Source organism: Neophocaena asiaeorientalis, unplaced genomic scaffold, assembly GCF_003031525.2.
Source record: "Neophocaena asiaeorientalis asiaeorientalis breed wild unplaced genomic scaffold, Neophocaena_asiaeorientalis_V1.1 scaffold82, whole genome shotgun sequence".
Taxonomy (NCBI): Eukaryota; Metazoa; Chordata; class Mammalia; order Artiodactyla; family Phocoenidae; genus Neophocaena; species Neophocaena asiaeorientalis.
In genome coordinates this window covers 6,181,630-6,199,693 of record NW_020173068.1, presented here as the reverse complement: position 1 = coordinate 6,199,693, position 18,064 = coordinate 6,181,630, and the positions used below count along the sequence as shown (strand labels likewise).

Here is an 18,064-nt window from a genome sequence, read left to right as displayed (position 1 = left end):
TGGGAGGAGGGTGGAAGGTCTAGGATGTGCTAGGAACTTGACATATTGCAACTTAGAATCTGTATGGTAGGTATCATTCTGCCCACTTTACTGAAGAAGAAACTGAGGTTCGGGGAAGTGAACTGGTTGGAATTTCAGTTTCACCCGGTTCTGACATCAGTGTTACTGGTTGAACGAATGAAAGAAAGAACAGCCTCGATTTAGTTCTCAGGCCTATCCCCATCTCCCTTCGCTACCCAGGGCGGGAGGTGGAAGGACCGCATGGGAAAAAAAACTGCGCTCAGCAGGGACCAAAGTTCACTCCGGCCCCGCCCCCGTGCGTTTGCCCCGCCCCTGTGGCTCAGATCCAGCGGGACTCATGAATATGCAAGCCAGGGGACGATATTTAAGGGCGCCGGCGCCACGCGCAGGTCCCTACCCGGCGCCGCCTGCCCCGCTCCAGTCCCCAGCCCGCGGCTCGGTACCCTTCGCTCGTATCCATCACTCCGTGCGGAAACGCCGCCGGCATGTCGGACAAGCTGCCTTACAAAGTCGGTGAGTTCCAGGACGTGCAGTCGGCCGCGTCTGCCCCGCCTCCGCTGGGGGCCTGTTGGGGCGGCTGCCGCGGAGCCGACCCGGGGTGCTCAGAAGGACCCCCTTGAATCGCCGGCACAGCGCGGTCTTGGCCGCGCGAGGCCGTCTGGGGGTTGGAGTTCTCCCGCCGCCGCGAGCGGGTCTTCGGGCGCGGCCGCGGACTATGCGTCCCGGCGTGCCCCGCGAGGCCGGTGCAGCAGCGAGGCCCGCGGAGCAGCGAACTGGCGGCGTGTTCCGCCAGAGCCGCCTGGGGCAGGCGGGCAGCGGGCACCTGGCCACGGCCTGGGACCAGTGGCACCTGCCGGGACCTACACTAGGGGGCCTGAATCCTGCCTCCTGGGCCTGGACCGGCTCCTTGGCTACCTTGGTGGTCCCGGGCAAGTGCCCACCCTCTCTGGGCCTCCTACAGGGAAGGCGAGGGCACTGGGGCCCCGAAGGGCACGTGGGGAGAGGTCTGGAGACTGAGCCTGAGGCCGGGCGAGTCCACTTACCAGGGACTTTGGGCTTGTTACCCAACCTCTTGGGGTCACCCACCTGGCCAGAAGGTACAGTCATACAGAGAATCTCGAAGAAATTTTGGAGTGGTTAGAAAAATTCTTCCTGCTGTTCTATGGATTGAAGCTGATACACTGATAGTTAACGTTTATTGGGCGTTTACTATGGAATGGGCATTGCCTTCTACGTTTATTATAGATTTATTCATTTTATTCTAATGGGTTTTTAGGGAAGGGACTATTACTTTCTCATCTTATGATGGGTTTACTGAAACCCAGGAAAAAAGGTAACTTGCCCACATTTTTACAGCTGGGAGGTGGTGGAGCAGGATATGAACCCAGGCTGTGCCCACCTTTTCACCACTGTATATAAGTGAACACATTTGGAATAACCCTAATGACCTTTCAGCAAAAACCAGTTCAGCCTGGCTAGCAATTTTTAAAGTAAATTCAAGACACCATTCAACCTGGAGAAAAGCATCGTTCATGGAGCACTTGCTATGTATCTGGGGATTTACATTTGTTTACAGAATGATCTTTAGAGGTGGACTTTATCTCATGATACAGAGGAAGAAACTGAAGCCCTAACAGGAAGTGACTTGCAAAGACTGTGGAAAATAACAACCTGTCAATAGTAGTTTATCAAGTAGCAGGCCAGAGAAGGTTATTGTCCCTATTGTGTGGATGAAACTGAAGCCCAGAAAGACTAAGTCCAGGTCCAGTGGCAGAACTGGAATGGGGACATGTTACACTGTGGAGAGTTGGATGGGTTAGGGTTGAGGGCTTTGGGTTGTGTAGCAGCAGATAAGGCTGCATTTGGAAGTGGAGAAGCTTGGCTAGGTAGGGTTGGAGGAAGGACGCCTCCATCAGGGAGGGCACAGTGTGCCTGACCTTGCCCATATGGCATCTTCTTTAATCCTCAGAGCTCATAGAAGGTTAGGGATGATTATTCCCACTTTACAGATGAAGAAACTGAGGCTCAGAGAGGGTTTTGCTATTATGCCTCTTAGCTTGTCCTGGGACAGGTGTTACTGCAAACTCTGCAAGTCCTCAGCTCTCCTGGGCACCAAAACCCCCAGAGCTTAGAGTGCCAGACCCTCCTGTGCCCTTGAAGCTGAGGGACCCACGAAAACACCAGGGCTGACACAGCTGTCCTGAGGGCAGTGAAAGAGTTCTTTCTGGCTAGAGGGACAGGTGGTGGCAGAGGGGGTGAAGCTTAGGATAGGACAGGAACCATAGTCCACTACTGCTGTGCGCCTCCCAGAAGCCTCTGGCTCTAGCCCTCCCTGGCCACCAGTCCTGCCTCTGCCATTGACTGGCTGTGGAACCTGGGGCAAACCCTTCTCTGAGCCTTTCCTCATTGGTAAATGCTGGGAGTTGCACTAGGTTCAGATTTGTTTCTTGTTTGCTAACCCTGTCTCGTGCCAGCCCCTTTCGTGGACCTTCTCTCATTCAGTCCTAACAACAGGTGTGGTTGGTAAACATTTGTGGACCCCTTCTCTGTGCCAGGCCCAGCTGGGCACTAGAGGTACAAGGGTGACTCAAGGATGAGGGTGGGACAGACATGCATACGGATAATATAGTAGTATTGTCTCCATTTTATAAGTGAGGAGATCTGCCCAATTCTCTGTCTCCGTGGCCACCACCCCAGTCCTGGTCTCCCTCCTCAGAGGTCTCCCCGGGTCTCTTGCTCCACAGATACACGCAGCAACCAAAGAGGGCTTTTCGGAAGACAAGTCTGGTCGTGATACTCCCCTTAAAACTATAGGAATAAAGTCCTGATTCATCATCTTACTCCCTCTACTAGAGTCACCCTGGCACACTCTGTTCCTCCAGCAACAATATACCAAGTTCTTTCCTGTTTCCAGGTTTTTGTTGAGACCCTGCTGTGTGCCAGGTACTGTATCAGGTGCTCGGGGAGGAGCCTTCCAGGGTAAGAGAGCTGCTTGGTTAAAGCCCTGAGGTGGGAATGAGTTTAGCTCACCCGGAGATTCATGTGGTTAAGCAACTAGAGAGGGGGAGAAGAGGGTGGTGGAGAGATGCAGGAGAAGGGGAGACAGTCACCTGGGTAGGACCCTAAAGCCATGTGATGAGTTAGGATTTTATTCATGGTTAAGCGGAAGCCATTGGATGTTGGCTTGTTTTTTACTTGAGCAGAAGAATGGAGGTGATATATTTTAAAATTGAAAAGTTTGTTTCTCTGACTTCTGTGGGGAGAATAGTACGTGGGAGCAGGGAGACAGACCAGTGAGGAGGTGGCTTCAGTGATCCAAGGTGATGAGATGCTACTGGATTGCTTGTATTTGGGATGTTGAGCCAACAGTGTGCTGATGGGTTGAAAGGGGGTGCAAGGGAGGAGGAGAAATTAAGACATCGTAAGTTTCGGGCTGGAGCAGCTGGTCGAATGGTGGTTTCATTTCCTAAAATGGGAAGATCTGGGGAGTGACAAGTTTGGGGGTGAGGGCAAGGAGTCACGAGGGCTCAAACTTGACACATCATCTAGTTGGGCATCCAAACTGAGATGCTGAATAGGCAGTTGGATTATATGAGTCTCAAGTTCAGGGGAGAAGATTGGGCTGGAGATGAATGTGTGGGAGACATTTCCATAGAAAAGGTATTTCAAGCCATAAAATGGGATGAGCTCATCTGGTAGGAGAGAAGAGGGAGATGATGAATCCCTGAGGGCTTCTAAACTTTAGAGTCTGTAACAGGAAGAGGAGCCAGGAAGGTGGTAGGGAAGCCACGGAAAGACAGGCATAGAAGCCAAGCAAAGAAAGGGTTTCAGAAGGAGAGAGTACTTAGTGCTATTCGTGCTGCAGGGAGAAACATGAACATAGGTAGTTGACCATTAGTTATGGGGATTAGGCCTTACAGAGACCTTGAGAAGAGCAGTTTTAGTGGAGTAGTGAAGTCATCAAGGAGGTAAAACAATACGGGATCAGACCCCACAGAGCAGAGACAGCTCTGTCTGTTGTAACAAAGGAGTGCCTGGTCCATAACTACACGTGAGGAGGACTAGTGGATTCCCTGGAGGAAGAGTGGCATTGTTCTGAATTCTTCTCGATGAATTGTGAAGTGAGGTCATCAGTTGATGAGGAAAGGTTAGAAGTTTGGAGTGGGAAAGGTGGTAAATTTACTAAGAAGATGTAATAGGATTGCTGGAGTGTCCCTTGAGATTTGTGGTCTTAATAAATGAAACTCTTGGTGTGGTCATCATTTTCCTCCTGCTGGGCTCAGTGACGAGGGTGCAGTGGAGGGCTGGGTTTAACCAGGGCGGGAATTTTGCTGAGGAGTTCTCAGAGAACAAGAGGGTGGAAGGGACAGTGGAATCTAAATTGTGGACCATGTTGAGAACATGAAGGGTGCAGTGAGGGACAGTGATAATTGGTAGGATAAACGGATTAAAGGTTCTTACCTGACCCGTTGCAGCTTTATTGGAGTTTGGGCTCTAGACAGAGAGTTTTGGAAAGATGAGACATGGCCAGAGTCGGTTGCTTGAAATCAAGATTTCCAAGGGAGAGTATCATGGGTGATGGCCTGCCAAAGTGGGCAGGGGTGGAGTGGGTGTGTGCTGAGGCTTAAGTTGTTTAGATGTACAGTAGGAAGCAGAATGACTTAGTTGGTTTTATTATTTCTTACTAAATTCTCTATAGTCCTTCCCTCCCACCCACCACCCCTTTTGGGTGATTGGCAGGATCTAAGCTCCCCTAAAGATAAAAATCACGAGGAGTTCCACGCCCCATCCTAGACCTACTGAATTTGATTCCCCAGGGGAGACTTGTAAGCATGCCAGATGACCCTTATCAGGGAAGTTTGCAAACACTGACCTAGGGACTGACCTTGAGAATGGGCTAGTGTGGCAGGGGAGGGAGGGTGGGATTATAAGGGAGAGGAGTAGTATTCATTGTACTGTGCCATTTTATATAAGGGACTTGAGCGTCTGAGAATTTTGGTGTCCACAGGCATTCCCGGAACCAATCCGCTGTAGAGACCAAGGGATGACTAATAACATCGAAGCCAGAGAATGTAGATTAGTGTCAAAGTCACAATGATCATGCTAACTGAACCCCAAAGTCAGCCGTTAATCCACCAGTTACAGGCAGGGCGGGCCTAGGTAGGTCTCTATGTGGAAGAACACACTTCCTGCAGGTAGGTTGGCTGCTGCTTGCTTGCAAAAGAAGGGAGACCTGAACTGCACATGCCCAGTTTATTCCTCCTAAGTTTACTAGACAAGTCACTCCACTTCCCCTGGGGCAGAGAGAGGCCCAGAGTGTTAGTTACACAGATGAGTTCCCTCCATGTGGAGAGAAACATTAGGACTGGAGAAGCATTTTTATGTCTTCAAGGAGATCAAGGAGCTGTGCCGAGTCCAAGGTGTTAGATTATATCATTTATGAGTGCTGAAGTCACCAAGAGTGATGACTAGGAATGTGGAGAGCCAGGAGCTAAAATCTTTAGGGAATGAGGACGTTGGTAGGTGGCAGCAGAAAGGGTAGCAGGAGGTATATATAGGCCGATAGCTATTTTTCAAGGGGGCACTTACCTGTGTTGTAATATTTATGGTCCTGTGTGCTTCTTTGATTAAATGAGTTCTCCCACAAGGCTGTAAGTAAGCTGTGGTTACTGGCAGGGACCATGTCTTTCTTTTTGGACTGCCCTGGCTCCATAAATCCCTGTTGCATGAGTGAGACAGGGCAGTGACCAGATTACCCAGTCTAGTGCTTCGAGTCCGCAAGTGGATGAGTGCTGAGTGGCGGTGCTTTGTGGTTCGTGGGATGAGGTGGCTCACGAACTCCCATCCATCCTGCCCCTACAGCTGACATCGGCCTGGCCGCCTGGGGGCGCAAGGCCCTGGACCTCGCAGAGAATGAGATGCCGGGCCTGATGCGCATGCGGGAGATGTACTCGGCCTCCAAACCACTGAAGGGCGCCCGCATTGCCGGCTGCCTGCACATGACCGTGGAGACAGCTGTCCTCATTGAGACCCTCGTTGCCCTGGGTGCTGAGGTGAGGCCCGCAGCAGCAGTTCTTGTGCAGTGGGGAACTCCAGTCTTGTGCCCCCTCAGGCCCAGCAGGGGGTCCAGCTACAGCCTTGTCACGGTGCCCCCTCACCTCCATTTGTCGTGACTGCTCTGCAGATTTTCTCTCCCTGGGAAGACGGTGTCTGACTGCCCTCAGTTCACATTCTCCTGACTGGGGAGCTCTGATAGGAAAAACTCAAGCCCGGCGTCCTACTGAGTCGTCTAAGGACTGGCTCTCCTAGGCCTTCCTGGGGTCATGTGCCTGCCCTTGGCCAATCATGGCTGCTGGAAGGATGGCGCACTCTGATTGGTTCAGCCTGGGTTATGTGTACCAATGATTGCAGCTCTTCCAACTTCTCTGGGGGCAAGATGTTTCCCAAAGCAGGGGGCAGGGCAGAGCAGCAAAAGTCAGCTACAGAACACACCAGGGTTCAGTCCTTTTACCTCTTCTTTCTTTTCTATACTCACACTCTTGGCAATCTGATTTTATGGCTTTAAATACTGTCTATATGGTGATGACGCCCAGTTATATGTACTAGCTTGGCCTTCTCCCTGGAACTCCAGACTTGTACACCCAGCAGCCGAGGTATCACCTCCACTTGGAGATCTGCTTGACCTCTCAGTCTCAACATGTCCAAAGGAACGCATGATTTCCTTCTCTTCTTGGAGGCTTCCCCGTGTAGGCAGATGCAGACTTCAGCCTTACAGGCCCTCTCAGTTCAGAACCTGGGGTCGTCCCTGACTCCTCTTGCTCTCTTACTCCAACAACGAACCCTGCAGCAAATCCTGTCAGCTCAGCCCTCAAAGTACACGCATCATCACCTCCGCTGCTAGAGGTGCATTTCTTGTCTGAACTCTAACAACAGCTTCTGCCCTTGTCTCCTTGCTTCCGTGTGGAGCCTTTTCCCTTCCACACAGCAGAGCCATGTTTTAACGTAAGTTGGGTCTTGTCAGTGCTCTGGCTCCCATCCACTCCCATCCACTAGTTGCCATTTGCAACCCAGCCTGAGGTTGCAGAACTGGCTGGATGTAGATCCCGAGCCTCTCGGCCCTAGCTCCAGGGCGTTTACTTATCCCTGTCCAGTGACCTTAGTCTTCTGAACTGTCTGTGACCAGCCCTGTTTTGCTGGCTCTTTCAGGTGCGGTGGTCCAGCTGCAATATATTCTCCACCCAGGACCATGCAGCAGCTGCCATTGCCAAGGCTGGCATTCCAGGTGAGGCCAGCTTGCTGCCGGGGGATGCAGGAATGCATGAAGTGGCTCTGCTTTTCCCTGACGGCTTCACTGACTTTTACTGCTACAGACTTCCCTGCGGTAGAGGAGAGGAGTCATGGCCACAGAATCCTAGCCTAGTGACCCACTGGAAAGAACTGTTTTGTCCAACTGTCATCTAAAATCCTATTGAAGGCACTTACTTGCCCAGTTCAAGTCATGTGATCAGGAAGGGTGGGATCTAATGATTGGGGGCCACGTGATGTTGAAGAGGGGAAATCCTTTAAAGGAATGATGTGGGTCTGTTTCCGAAAGAATCAGGGAGGGATACTGGGCATAAAAAAGTCCCAGAGGTCCATTGCATAGTATCTGATGGTCTAGGGCGCTGGGGAGATACCAGGACCAAAGAGGAAAGACTTTCTCACAAGCTGCTGGGGAAATAGACACAGGTCTGCCTGGGCTTGAGGAGGGCAGTGGTTAGCTCTGATGATGGTGAAATAGGACATTCACAGTTCCTTCTAACCAGCCACAGGTGGAGAGTAAAGAGTGGGGGAGGACCTCTCCAGAGACTGACCAAGGCTGGATCGGCCTGTCTCCAACTCCTCAGCCTAGTTTGGGCTCCATGGCCCTTTTCTGGGAAAGGTTTTGTTTTTAATACCATTGTCTGCCCCAGTTTGGGGGAGGGGAAGCTGGCCCTGCTTTGGCAGGTATCCTTTGCTCACAGGAGGTTCATGGGAGCCCCACACCTGTGTCGCAGTTGTCTCATATGATGGGAGGAGCCTGGGCTGGCAGTCAGGAGCCCTGGCTTCTTTTTTTTTGGCTGCGCCATGCGGCTTGCGAGATCTTAATTCCCTGACCCTAGGGGCCCAGGGATCAAACCTGGGCCCCTAGCAGTGGAAGTGCAGAGTCCTAACCACTGGTCTGCCCTCGAATTCCCAGGAGCCCTGGGTTCTGATGCCTGCTTAGGAATGCCATGCTGAGTGATCTGGGCACATCTTAGCCCCTCTCTGGGCATCTGTAAGTGATGATGATGGTAATGGCTGCCTCACAGGGTTTCTGTGAGGAAAAATGAGATGGGGCATGAAGCAGTTAGAGTAATGTCTGGCACAGAGAAAGTGCTCCATACATGGTAGCTGCTGTTAGTAGTTTTTGGCCAGACTTTGCCTAGGATAACCTACCACAGAGGCTGCTGGCCCATCAAGTCCTTTCAGTGCATAATGAATCTTGGATCTTGTCTCGCTTGGGTCCACCTGAGTGTGGCTTCCTGCCCCTGTGCACCTCCATCCTAGCAGTAGGCATTGTGGGTAGGAGCCCTGGTCACTGGGTTGGGGGCCCAGACAGAAGAGGTAGGAAAGGAAATAATTATTTCCAGATACCTATATATGGGGGGTGGGTGTCTGTACTTGGCCTCTGTCTCATAATCCATACTATTATAGATGAGGAAACTGAGGCTCAGAGAGGTGAAGTGATTTTCCCAAAGTCACACAGCTGGTGAGTGCAGAACCAGGATTTGCACTTAGATTTTTCTGGCTCCAAGCTGTGTTCTTACCATTGCTGAGTCCTCAGAGGTGCTAGAGGTGGCAGGGGATGGGAGTTAGGAAGGAGATAGTATTGGCTCTATCCAGGTGGGTCCCTGGAGCAAGTGCCAGTGGGGAGGGCCAGGCCCTGATGTGCCACTCACTCTCCAGTGTACGCCTGGAAGGGTGAAACGGACGAGGAGTATCTGTGGTGCATTGAGCAGACGCTGTACTTCAGGGACGGGCCCCTCAACATGATTCTGGACGATGGTGGTGACCTCACCAACCTCATCCACACCAAGTACCCACAGCTCCTGTCAGGTGAGTAGGATGGGTGGGTGGGCTGGGTGCTAGTGGTTTAAACAGGGCCTGCTTGCCCGCATGAAATCAGCAGGCCTGGCAGGACTCCCAGTGCTTCGAGCAGCAGATACTGTGGAAGATGGGAGAAGAGCAGGCTCCTGTAGGCGTGCTGGAGCCTGGCTTCAGGGCTAGGTGGCTAGGGGAGGCCTGGCTGGCCCAAGGGCATGCCAAGGCCAGGGCTGAGAATAGCTGGGAAGGCGTCAGCTTTGTTAAAAGCAGGTGGGGAGGAAAGTGGGGTAGTGTAGTGAGTGCAAAGGCCCTGAGGCAGGAATGGATAGACCATTCATGAAACAGAAAGTTAGCCAGCATGGCAGCTTCCTTCACTGGGGAGAATTGCAGGTTGTGGCTGGAGCTTTAGTGAAGACCAGATGTGTAAAGACTTAATAGAATAGACTGAGAAAAGAGTTTGGCTTGATCCTGAGAGTAAAGGGAAGTAATTGGATGGTACTGAAAAGACTTCCCTGCAAATGTACATGTTAAAAATGGCTGCTGTGGGCTTCCCTGGTGGCGCAGTGGTTGCGAGTCCACCTGCCGATGCAGGGGACACGGGTTCGTGCCCCGGTCCGGGAGGATCCCACATGCCACGGAGCGGCTGCGCCCGTGAGCCATGGCCGCTGAGCCTGCGCGTCCGGAGCCTGTGCTCCGCAACGGGAGAGGCCACAACAGTGAGAGGCCTGCGTACAGCAAAAAAAAATGGCTGCTGTGTAGAGGATGAGTTGTGGCTGGGACGGGCAAGTGACAATGGTGGCAGGGACTAGGGCAGTGACAGTGCAAGTGGAGAGTTCGGGAGTTGTTGAGAGGTAGAATCATTAGGCCTGGTGATGGTAGTGGCTCCTCCCTCATGCTGGCCTAGGTGATTAGGTGGGCTGTGGTGTCCGTTACAGAGATAGGAACCCAGAGGGAGGAGCGGCTTTAGAAGGCAAAGGTAAGGAATTTGGGTGAGTTCAGTTGTGGGCTCTCTGAGGCTCTTGGAGTTTCATCTCAGAGGCCACCCTGTCCCTTGGGCCACTCCTTCCTGGCCTGAAATTCATCCCCTCCTCTCTTGTTCAGGCATCCGAGGCATCTCCGAAGAGACCACAACGGGGGTCCACAACCTGTACAAGATGATGGCCAGCGGGATCCTGAAGGTGCCTGCCATCAATGTCAACGACTCTGTCACCAAGGTGAGCCTGTGGGGCAGTGATGGCTCCAGCTGTTGGTTCCCAGAGCAGCTCAGGAGTAGGCCCTGCAGAAAGTCCCCTGGGAAGGCTGCAGGCTAGGGGCTTAGCCCTCATTTGAGGGGGGAAAGGAGTTGTAGACTTAGGGTCATGAGGCAAAGCATTAAAGGCATTAAAGAGGCAAAGAACTGTGCAGTGAGCCTCAGAGCTGGGCATCAAGAGGTTTAACGTGAAGCAGATTCTTTGACCGGACAATCTCTCATCGTTGATCCGCAGGAAGCCTTCTGGACTGGCAGAGAAAGGCCAGGGAGAAAGTCGTGGGACTGAGCCGGGCGAGGGGCACACGAGCACATTAGCTGGTGGGGAGAAGTCCCAGGAGGTGATCAGCCCAAGGCCCACCAGGCTGAGATGTTGAGAGAGGGTCTAAGGCCCCAGGGCCTCGCCTGCCCCCGTAGCCGCCTTGCCCCCTCTCCTTTCAGAGCAAGTTTGACAACCTCTATGGCTGCCGGGAGTCCCTCATAGATGGCATCAAGCGGGCCACGGACGTGATGATTGCGGGCAAGGTGGCGGTGGTAGCGGGCTATGGCGACGTGGGCAAGGGCTGTGCCCAGGCCCTCAGGGGCTTCGGGGCCCGTGTCATCATCACGGAGATCGACCCCATCAATGCGCTTCAGGCTGCCATGGAGGGTATGATAGGGTGAAGGTTGGTTGTCAGCCACTGGGGCCAGAGCGGGGGCAAGGCCACCCTGGATGACGCACAGACACTGTCTCTACACAGGCTATGAGGTGACCATCATGGATGAGGCCTGTCAGGAGGGCAATATCTTTGTCACCACCACGGGCTGTATCGACATCATCCTCGGCCGGTAGGCACCAGGCGGGGGGTCCCAGAGAGTGAAGGAGGGGGCAGGCTTGCGGCTGCTTTTGGTCCCTGACAGTCTGTCACAGGCTGGGGCTCCTCCACAGGCACTTTGAACAGATGAAAGATGACGCCATTGTGTGTAACATCGGACACTTTGACGTGGAGATTGACGTCAAGTGGCTGAACGAGAACGCTGTGGAGAAGGTGAACATCAAGCCCCAGGTGAGAAGCCCCAGCCCTGCCAGCAGGCTTGGTGGACGGAGCACCGAGGGGGGCGTGCTTGTGGGCTGGCCGTCCAGGAAGTCAGATGATGAGGCTCTGGCAACCTGGGCAGTGGGATGGGCGGAAGAGGGACTGGTTTCAGGGCTGCTTAAACTGGAATCTTGGAGTGAGGCCAAGGCATCCCCATTTTTAAAGGTCCCAAGATGGTTCTGATGTGCAGCCAAGGCTGAGTACCACTGCATTCAGCTTGTTACTAGGCGTGGTGATTGAGAACGTGGCATCTGTCCTCAGACTGTCCAGGCTCATGTTGCAGCCACTTTGTAACGTGTGGCTCTGGACAAAGAACTTAACCCTTTAGACTTCAGTTTCTTTATCTGTGGAATGGGGATGATAGCAGTGCTTAATTTACAGGGTTGTTAGTAGGATTAAATGTGATAATAACGTTAGCTAATACGTAGTACTTAAACTAAGTGCCTTGTACATGTCAGCTCTTTATTTTTTTTTTTTTTTTTTTTCATGTCAGCTCTTTAAATTCTCACAGCAGACCTATGAGGTCTGCCGCTCAGGGTTGCATAACAAATACTGGCTCTTATTAATTGTGTGTGCCAGGCCCTGTGCTGGAGGTTGTTCTGGGGCAGTCCAGGCCCTTTGTGGGCCCTGCTGGAGGTCGGGAGGCCTGCTGGACAGGAGGGTAGGATGAGGATGGGGTGGACACCGGGAGCTGTGCCCACCAGCCCTTACCGCTGTGCTGCCCACTTGTAGGTGGACCGCTACTTGTTGAAGAATGGGCGCCGCATCATCATTCTGGCCGAGGGCCGGCTGGTCAACCTGGGCTGCGCCATGGGCCACCCCAGCTTCGTGATGAGCAACTCCTTCACCAACCAGGTTCTGGCGCAGATTGAGCTGTGGACCCACCCGGACAAGTATCCCGTCGGGGTCCACTTCCTGCCCAAGAAGGTGGGTTCCTACCTCCACCCCTGGCCAAGGGTCATGTGTCCAGCCCTGGGCTCTCCAGGCAGGCCTTGCCAGAGTTCATACAGTACTCGCCTCTCTGCTCTCTTGAAGATCTTCATAGGGTCCTCCGCAGGGCAGAAATCATTCTCTCCATCTAACAGAGGAGGAAATTGGGGCCCAAATCAGGGAATAACTCCCAGAGTGGCAGGGCTGGGTGGTGAGAGGAGCATGGGCTTTGGAGTGAGACACACCCAGGTTTGAATCTCACCCTTACCACTTAGAGGCTGTGTAACTGTGCCTCCATTTCCTTATCTGTAAAACGAAGGTGATAGTACCTCCTTAAGGATTGTGAGGATTTCCTTAGATCACAGGTCACAAACCCACATGCCCACAGGGATTGGGCAGGTAAATGGGCTGGGTGGGAACTGACCAAAGAGCACGTGCCCCAGTTGAAGAGGTTGGCTGCCTGTCAGCAACCTGGACCCACTGGACCAGGGCTCCTGACGTTTCAAAGGAAGCTAGATATGAGTATATTTATGTGAAATATTCAGCTTTTAAATATAACCAGGTTGTTTAACTTGGACGTGTTTGTAAGCCGAATGCAGCCTACGGGCTGCGTGATTGTGGCCTTGGAATGGGATGATGCCACTAACACACTGAGCATGGCACCTGACGTGTTGTGAGTGTGTGGTCAGATTAACCATGACAATGAGGTCGTCTGACGTCAAATCCAGTGCTTGTCCTAACACCCCCTGCCTCCGCCCTCTCCCACAGATCAGAACACTATGTTTTAGTCCTGGCTTTTTTTTTTTGCCAGTGTCATGGGTGAACTTGGCTTTGCTACTTTGCCTGACTGGGCCTCAGTTTCCCTCTCAGCTAAATGGTAAGAGTAGCTCTTGCTTCCAGCCCTTGGCTGCTGGAGAGGCTGCGGTGGAGTCTTCATACCACTCCTCCCACCCTTTGAAAAGCTGGTCTGCCAGCTGATGAGAAGCAGGAAGAGGCTGGGTTGTCTGCCCCCGAGCCAGCCAACTCCTTTCCCCCTAGTCTTTCTCAGGCACTGTCTTGCCTGACCAGGTGTTTTACCTGTAAGGGCCTCAAGGGGCCGTCCTGTCCTGGGCAGCCTGCCAGGTCCCCATGCTGGTTGTGCGGTTAAAAAAGTCTCATTCGACCCCTCATCTGATCTCAGTTGGAGGAAATACGACTGTGAATATAGTGAGAGATTGGGCAGGCCTTTAAAATGAGGCTGGGGTTGGAAGTGAGAAGGCAAAGAGCTCACCTCCTACCCCAGCACCTGGCCCCATCCCGTCTTCTTCCTTCATCACTGCCAAGATACGGGTTGGGGACAGGCTTCACATCTCACACGCGAGATGTGGGAGAGGGATTATGTACCTTGGTTAACAATGACAGAGAGAGCAGCCACCATTTCTTAAGGTACTTGTACCAAGCGCTCTTGAATATCACTGATCTCTGTACCAGCTCTGAGAGACCCAGCCTACAGAAGAAGAAACTAAGCTTCAGAGGGTGACTTGCCTCCACAGCTGCAAAGTATTGGGCCAAGAGTACGTCCCACCCCTGCCTGTCCAAGTTGTTAACCGTTATGTCCTCCTGGGTACGGGGAGCAGGGAGAAGGAAGGGTGTTCTCGGCTAGGCCAGGCCCAGAGAAGGGAGAATTCATTGTGTCCTCTGGGCACTGGAGACCTTCATTCTGCCTCCAGAGCTGACGTGGACTTAGGACTTAGGGCTGGGCTCTGCTCCTGCCTTTGCCTGCCTCTCCCCAGTTTCTTCATTTGTTAAATAGAAGAATAAACCCTGGCCTCCTTCTTAAGGGTGTTTGTGAGCCTCTAATGAGACCGTGAGTGTGAAACCACTTGGGAATGTAAAGCTGTCTGGGCTGGGCTGTGGTTAAAGGCTATTGTGCCATTATGGGATGGGACTTGGGGGTAGAAAGAGGCCCCACCCGGAGCTGGATGCTGAGAAAGTGAGAGCCCCGCTTAGGGTTGATCCTTCTCTAAGTACAGCCACTTGCCCTTCTTCTTAGGCCCACTTTATGCATTTCAGCACTGGTCAGACTTAGAAATAGGCCTTATCCAACCCCAGCCTCTGTCCTCCTTGGTTTCTGTTCTGTCTCTTCAAAGCTGCCTTGGAGACGATAACTTGAGACAAGTTATGGGACTTTGGAGCCAGGTGGACCCTGGATTCAAATCCTAGCTCTGTCATTAACTAGCTTTGTGACCTTGGGCAAGTCATTCCACCTTTCTGAGCCTTGATTTCCACGTTTGTGAAAGGAGATGGCAATTTTTTTATTAGTCAGGATCCTTTCGGTGGCGAGTGGTAGATAGAAACCCTGTTCAAGCTGGTGTATTAGTTATCTGTTACCGTATAGCAGTTTAAATACAAAATTTACTGGCTTAAAACAATAAACATTTGTTATTTCAGTTTCTGTGGGTTGAGAGTTTGAGAGCAGCTTAATTCATGAGGTTGTAGTTGAGATGTCAGCCGGGGCTGCAGTCATCTGAAGGCTTGACTGGAGCTGGAAGATCCGCTTCACATCACTGTTGGCAGGTGGTTCCTTGCCACTTGAGTATCTCCATAGGGCTGCTTAAGTTTCCTCATGAGATGGCAGCTGGCCTCCCCCAGATTCAGGGGGAGAGCAAAGGAGGAAGCTGAAGTGCCTTTTAGGATCCAGTCTCCAAGTCACACACCATCACTTCTGCTTTATTCTATTCGTTAGAATTGAGTCACTCAAGGGGTGAGGAATTAGGCTCCACCTCTTGAAGGAAGGAGTTTTATGAATTTATAGACAAAGATTTTAGGACGTATTTTGGAAGGCAGCTATGCTCACTACTGTACCACCAGTGCTAAGGATGTATTTTGAAACAAACACAACCAGTGTAATCTAAAAAGGAACCCTATTGGTTCTGTAATGGAGGAGTCTAAGATTCAGACACTGGATCCAGGGATCAGTGGCATCAGAGCTCTTTCTCTGTCTCTTGGCTCTTTTTTCCCCCTACATTCACTTCACTTGTCAAATAGACTTGCCCCTGGTGAGCAGAGACTGATAGCCTCCCTGTTTAGGAATCCTGAAAGCCCCTGTCATGAAAAGATGTCCTGTCCATAGATAAATTCCAGAGAAGCATTTTGGTTAGCTGCTTAGGTTGGTGGAGGGTAAGGAAGGAGATGTAATTGACTGTCCCATTAGGGCTGCTTGGAGGGGAGGATGTAGCTTGGTTTCCCCTTGAGGAAGGGGAGCTGAGTAGCCAAAAGCCACACCGGAGGCTGGCTGTGAGGATAGAATGAAGTAATATGCTTAACACTCGGCAGATGTCACAACAGAACAGTTCCTGCCTCTTCTGGCAGCTAGATGCAGGTAAGGGATCCCAGAGCATGGCACTGATTCCAGCTTTTTCTGTGTTTCTCCCCAGCTGGATGAAGCAGTCGCTGAAGCCCACCTGGGCAAGCTGAATGTGAAGCTGACCAAGCTGACTGAGAAGCAGGCCCAGTACTTGGGCATGTCCTGCGATGGCCCCTTCAAACCTGATCACTACCGCTATTGAGAACCAGGCCTGCCCTTTGCCTTCCGGCTGCTGTCCTTGCCTGGGCCCCACCTCTCCTCCCCAAGAACAAATGGCACCACCTTTGAGACTGGTTTGATAATGCTCCCCATCAACTCCCTGGGGCTAGTCACTTAGTCTTTGGCCTCTGCTGCATCCCTCATACTGTTCCAAGTGTGGCAGGGAGAATTGAGAAGTCCCTTCTCAAGCCCTGGTCATGATAGAGGTACACGGGAGTTACCCACAGGGAGCCATGAGCTCAGGGGTTCTGGAACTGCTCAGTCAGTCAGTCCTTCCTTAGGCTGGAAGTTGGCAGTGGTGTTCACAAAGCCCATGCACTTTACCATCCAGGCCCTCACTTGGCCTATGGACTTTTTATACCCATGTTCTTGGTTTACAGGTTCATTGGTTCCTCAGCCCATGACAGATGAGAAGGAGGTATGTCAAAGGGTGTGGAGGAACTGTTGGAGTTTGAATGCTCCTGAGAGCCCGGCTTAGTGCTTGGCATTCTCTTAAACCTCAGAACGATGAGGTTGGTACTTTTAGTCCCTATTTTACAGGGGTTGGAATATATTGTTAAGGGATAGCCAAGAAAGGACGAGAGAAGTGACAGCCAGAGGTTGAGAGGGGCCAGAGAAACGTAAAAATGCATTGTAACTTGATGTTCTCATCACAACTCTGGGTCAAAAAGAGATTAATTTGGTTTATAATGTTAAAAGAGAGCAAGAAGGTGGGTTAATAAAAATTTTGGTGCCTAAAAGAATTTTGAGCCTTTATTTTATAGATAATCCACTGCCAACAATGTAGGGTGTAAGCCAAGGGGTAATAGTCTGATGTGCTGTAATAGTCTGCTGTGTTGCAGTGTGGGGTGACGGGCTGCAGGCACACCCTTGGGCTTGGAAGACTGGGTAAAATGAAGAGAGAACTCTTGTGTCTTCAGGTGTGTCTTTCGTAAACAGCCTGTTTTTTACCCAACCTAAGAGTCATTTAATAGGTGAGATTAACCTATTTATATTTATTGTAATCTCTGTTTGTATTTATTTCCTCTACCTTATTTTTTTCTGTTCCAATTTATAATTTTGTTTTCTCCCCATTTCCACTTTGGCTTGATCCATTGCTCCTGGGGGGACTGTTGTTTATTGAGCACCTCCTGAGTGCTAGGTGCTTTGTAGTTTCATTATTCTCGCAACAAGCTTAGTAATACTATTATCCTAATCTTATGGATGAGAATGGAGACTTATAGAAGTTAAGCGTCTTTCCTAAAGTCCACAGTTACAACTGGCCATCGTGATTCAAATCACAGGAAGGTGGGTGGGAAATGGGGTGCTCTATTTGCCTAAATTGTCATTTACTGAACCCCTGTTCTGGTCTTGGAAGTCAGAGAAAAACAAGAACCTGCCTGGGAAGGGTAACTAGGGACTATTCTAAGGGTCATCCACTCATGGAAGGCCTGATGGGGTTGCTGGGATGTTTGAGACCTAACCCCAGCCTGCTAGGAATCTCAAGCTAGAAGGAGAAGGCAGGCATACAAACAGATCTTCCATCTCTTGGCACTTCCCTTTCTCTGCTCAGCTTTAGAGTTCAGTGCCTGGCAGCACTGAAAGGCAGGAGGGAAAAGGTGGTGCTTGAATTGGGTTTTGTTGTTTTGTTTTTTAATATTTTATTTATTTTCTTTTTATGTTTTTGGCTGCGTCAGGTCTTACTTGCAGCATTTGGGATCTTTCATTGCAGCACGTGGGCTTCTCTCCAGTTGCATCACTCGGGCTTCTCTCCAGTTGTAGTACACAGGTTTTCTCTATCTAGCTGTGGCGTATCCAGAGCGCATGGGCTCTGTGGTTTGCAGCATGCGGGCTCTCTAGTTGAGGCACACAAGCTCAGTAGTTGCGGCACGTGGGCTTAGTTGCCCCATGGCATGTGGGATCTTAGTTTCCCGATCAGGGATTGAACCTGCATCCCCTGCATTGGAAGGCGGATTCTTTACCACTGGACCACAAGGGAAGTCCCTTGAAATGGATTTTGAAAGAACTAAAGATTTTTAATAGGAATTGAAGGCAAGAGCATTTTGGGCAGCAGAACAACTTAAGCAGGAGTGAGTTAGGGGGCAGGGAGCTTAATATAGGGGGAGCTATGAGGTAGAGGGC

At 51.4% G+C, this 18,064-nt stretch overlaps 1 protein-coding gene across 3 annotated transcripts; it reads left to right on the top strand.

Annotated features, from left to right (window-relative positions):
- The first annotated feature begins 390 nt into the window (after positions 1-390).
- Positions 391-16,683, top strand: AHCY (adenosylhomocysteinase). Of its 3 annotated transcripts, none has more exons than XM_024743045.1 (11): positions 410-534; positions 2,936-3,000; positions 5,884-6,074; positions 7,228-7,303; positions 8,989-9,138; positions 10,228-10,340; positions 10,814-11,021; positions 11,113-11,200; positions 11,301-11,418; positions 12,181-12,375; positions 15,795-16,683. In XM_024743045.1, exons 3-11 carry the CDS (start codon positions 5,940-5,942, stop codon positions 15,924-15,926), a joined length of 1,215 nt encoding a protein of 404 aa, XP_024598813.1. In that variant the 5' UTR covers positions 410-534; positions 2,936-3,000; positions 5,884-5,939; the 3' UTR covers positions 15,927-16,683. The 3 variants fall into 3 exon arrangements, with proteins under 3 accessions (XP_024598811.1, XP_024598813.1, XP_024598812.1); XM_024743044.1 differs by having other exon boundaries at positions 431-534; positions 2,936-2,964; XM_024743043.1 differs by lacking the exon at positions 2,936-3,000 and having other exon boundaries at positions 391-534.
- Positions 16,684-18,064: the final 1,381 nt, after the last annotated feature.

What these genes read in the sequence shown, in the direction of transcription:
- AHCY (XM_024743043.1), top strand. Translation starts at nt 507, where the DNA reads ATGTCGGACAAGCTGCCTTACAAAGTCG. An exon ending in TGCCAAGGCTGGCATTCCAG is followed by an intron (nt 7,304 to 8,988) that starts GTGAGGCCAGCT and finishes CTCACTCTCCAG; the next exon opens with TGTACGCCTGGAAGGGTGAA. An exon ending in TCCACTTCCTGCCCAAGAAG is followed by an intron (nt 12,376 to 15,794) that starts GTGGGTTCCTAC and finishes GTTTCTCCCCAG; the next exon opens with CTGGATGAAGCAGTCGCTGA.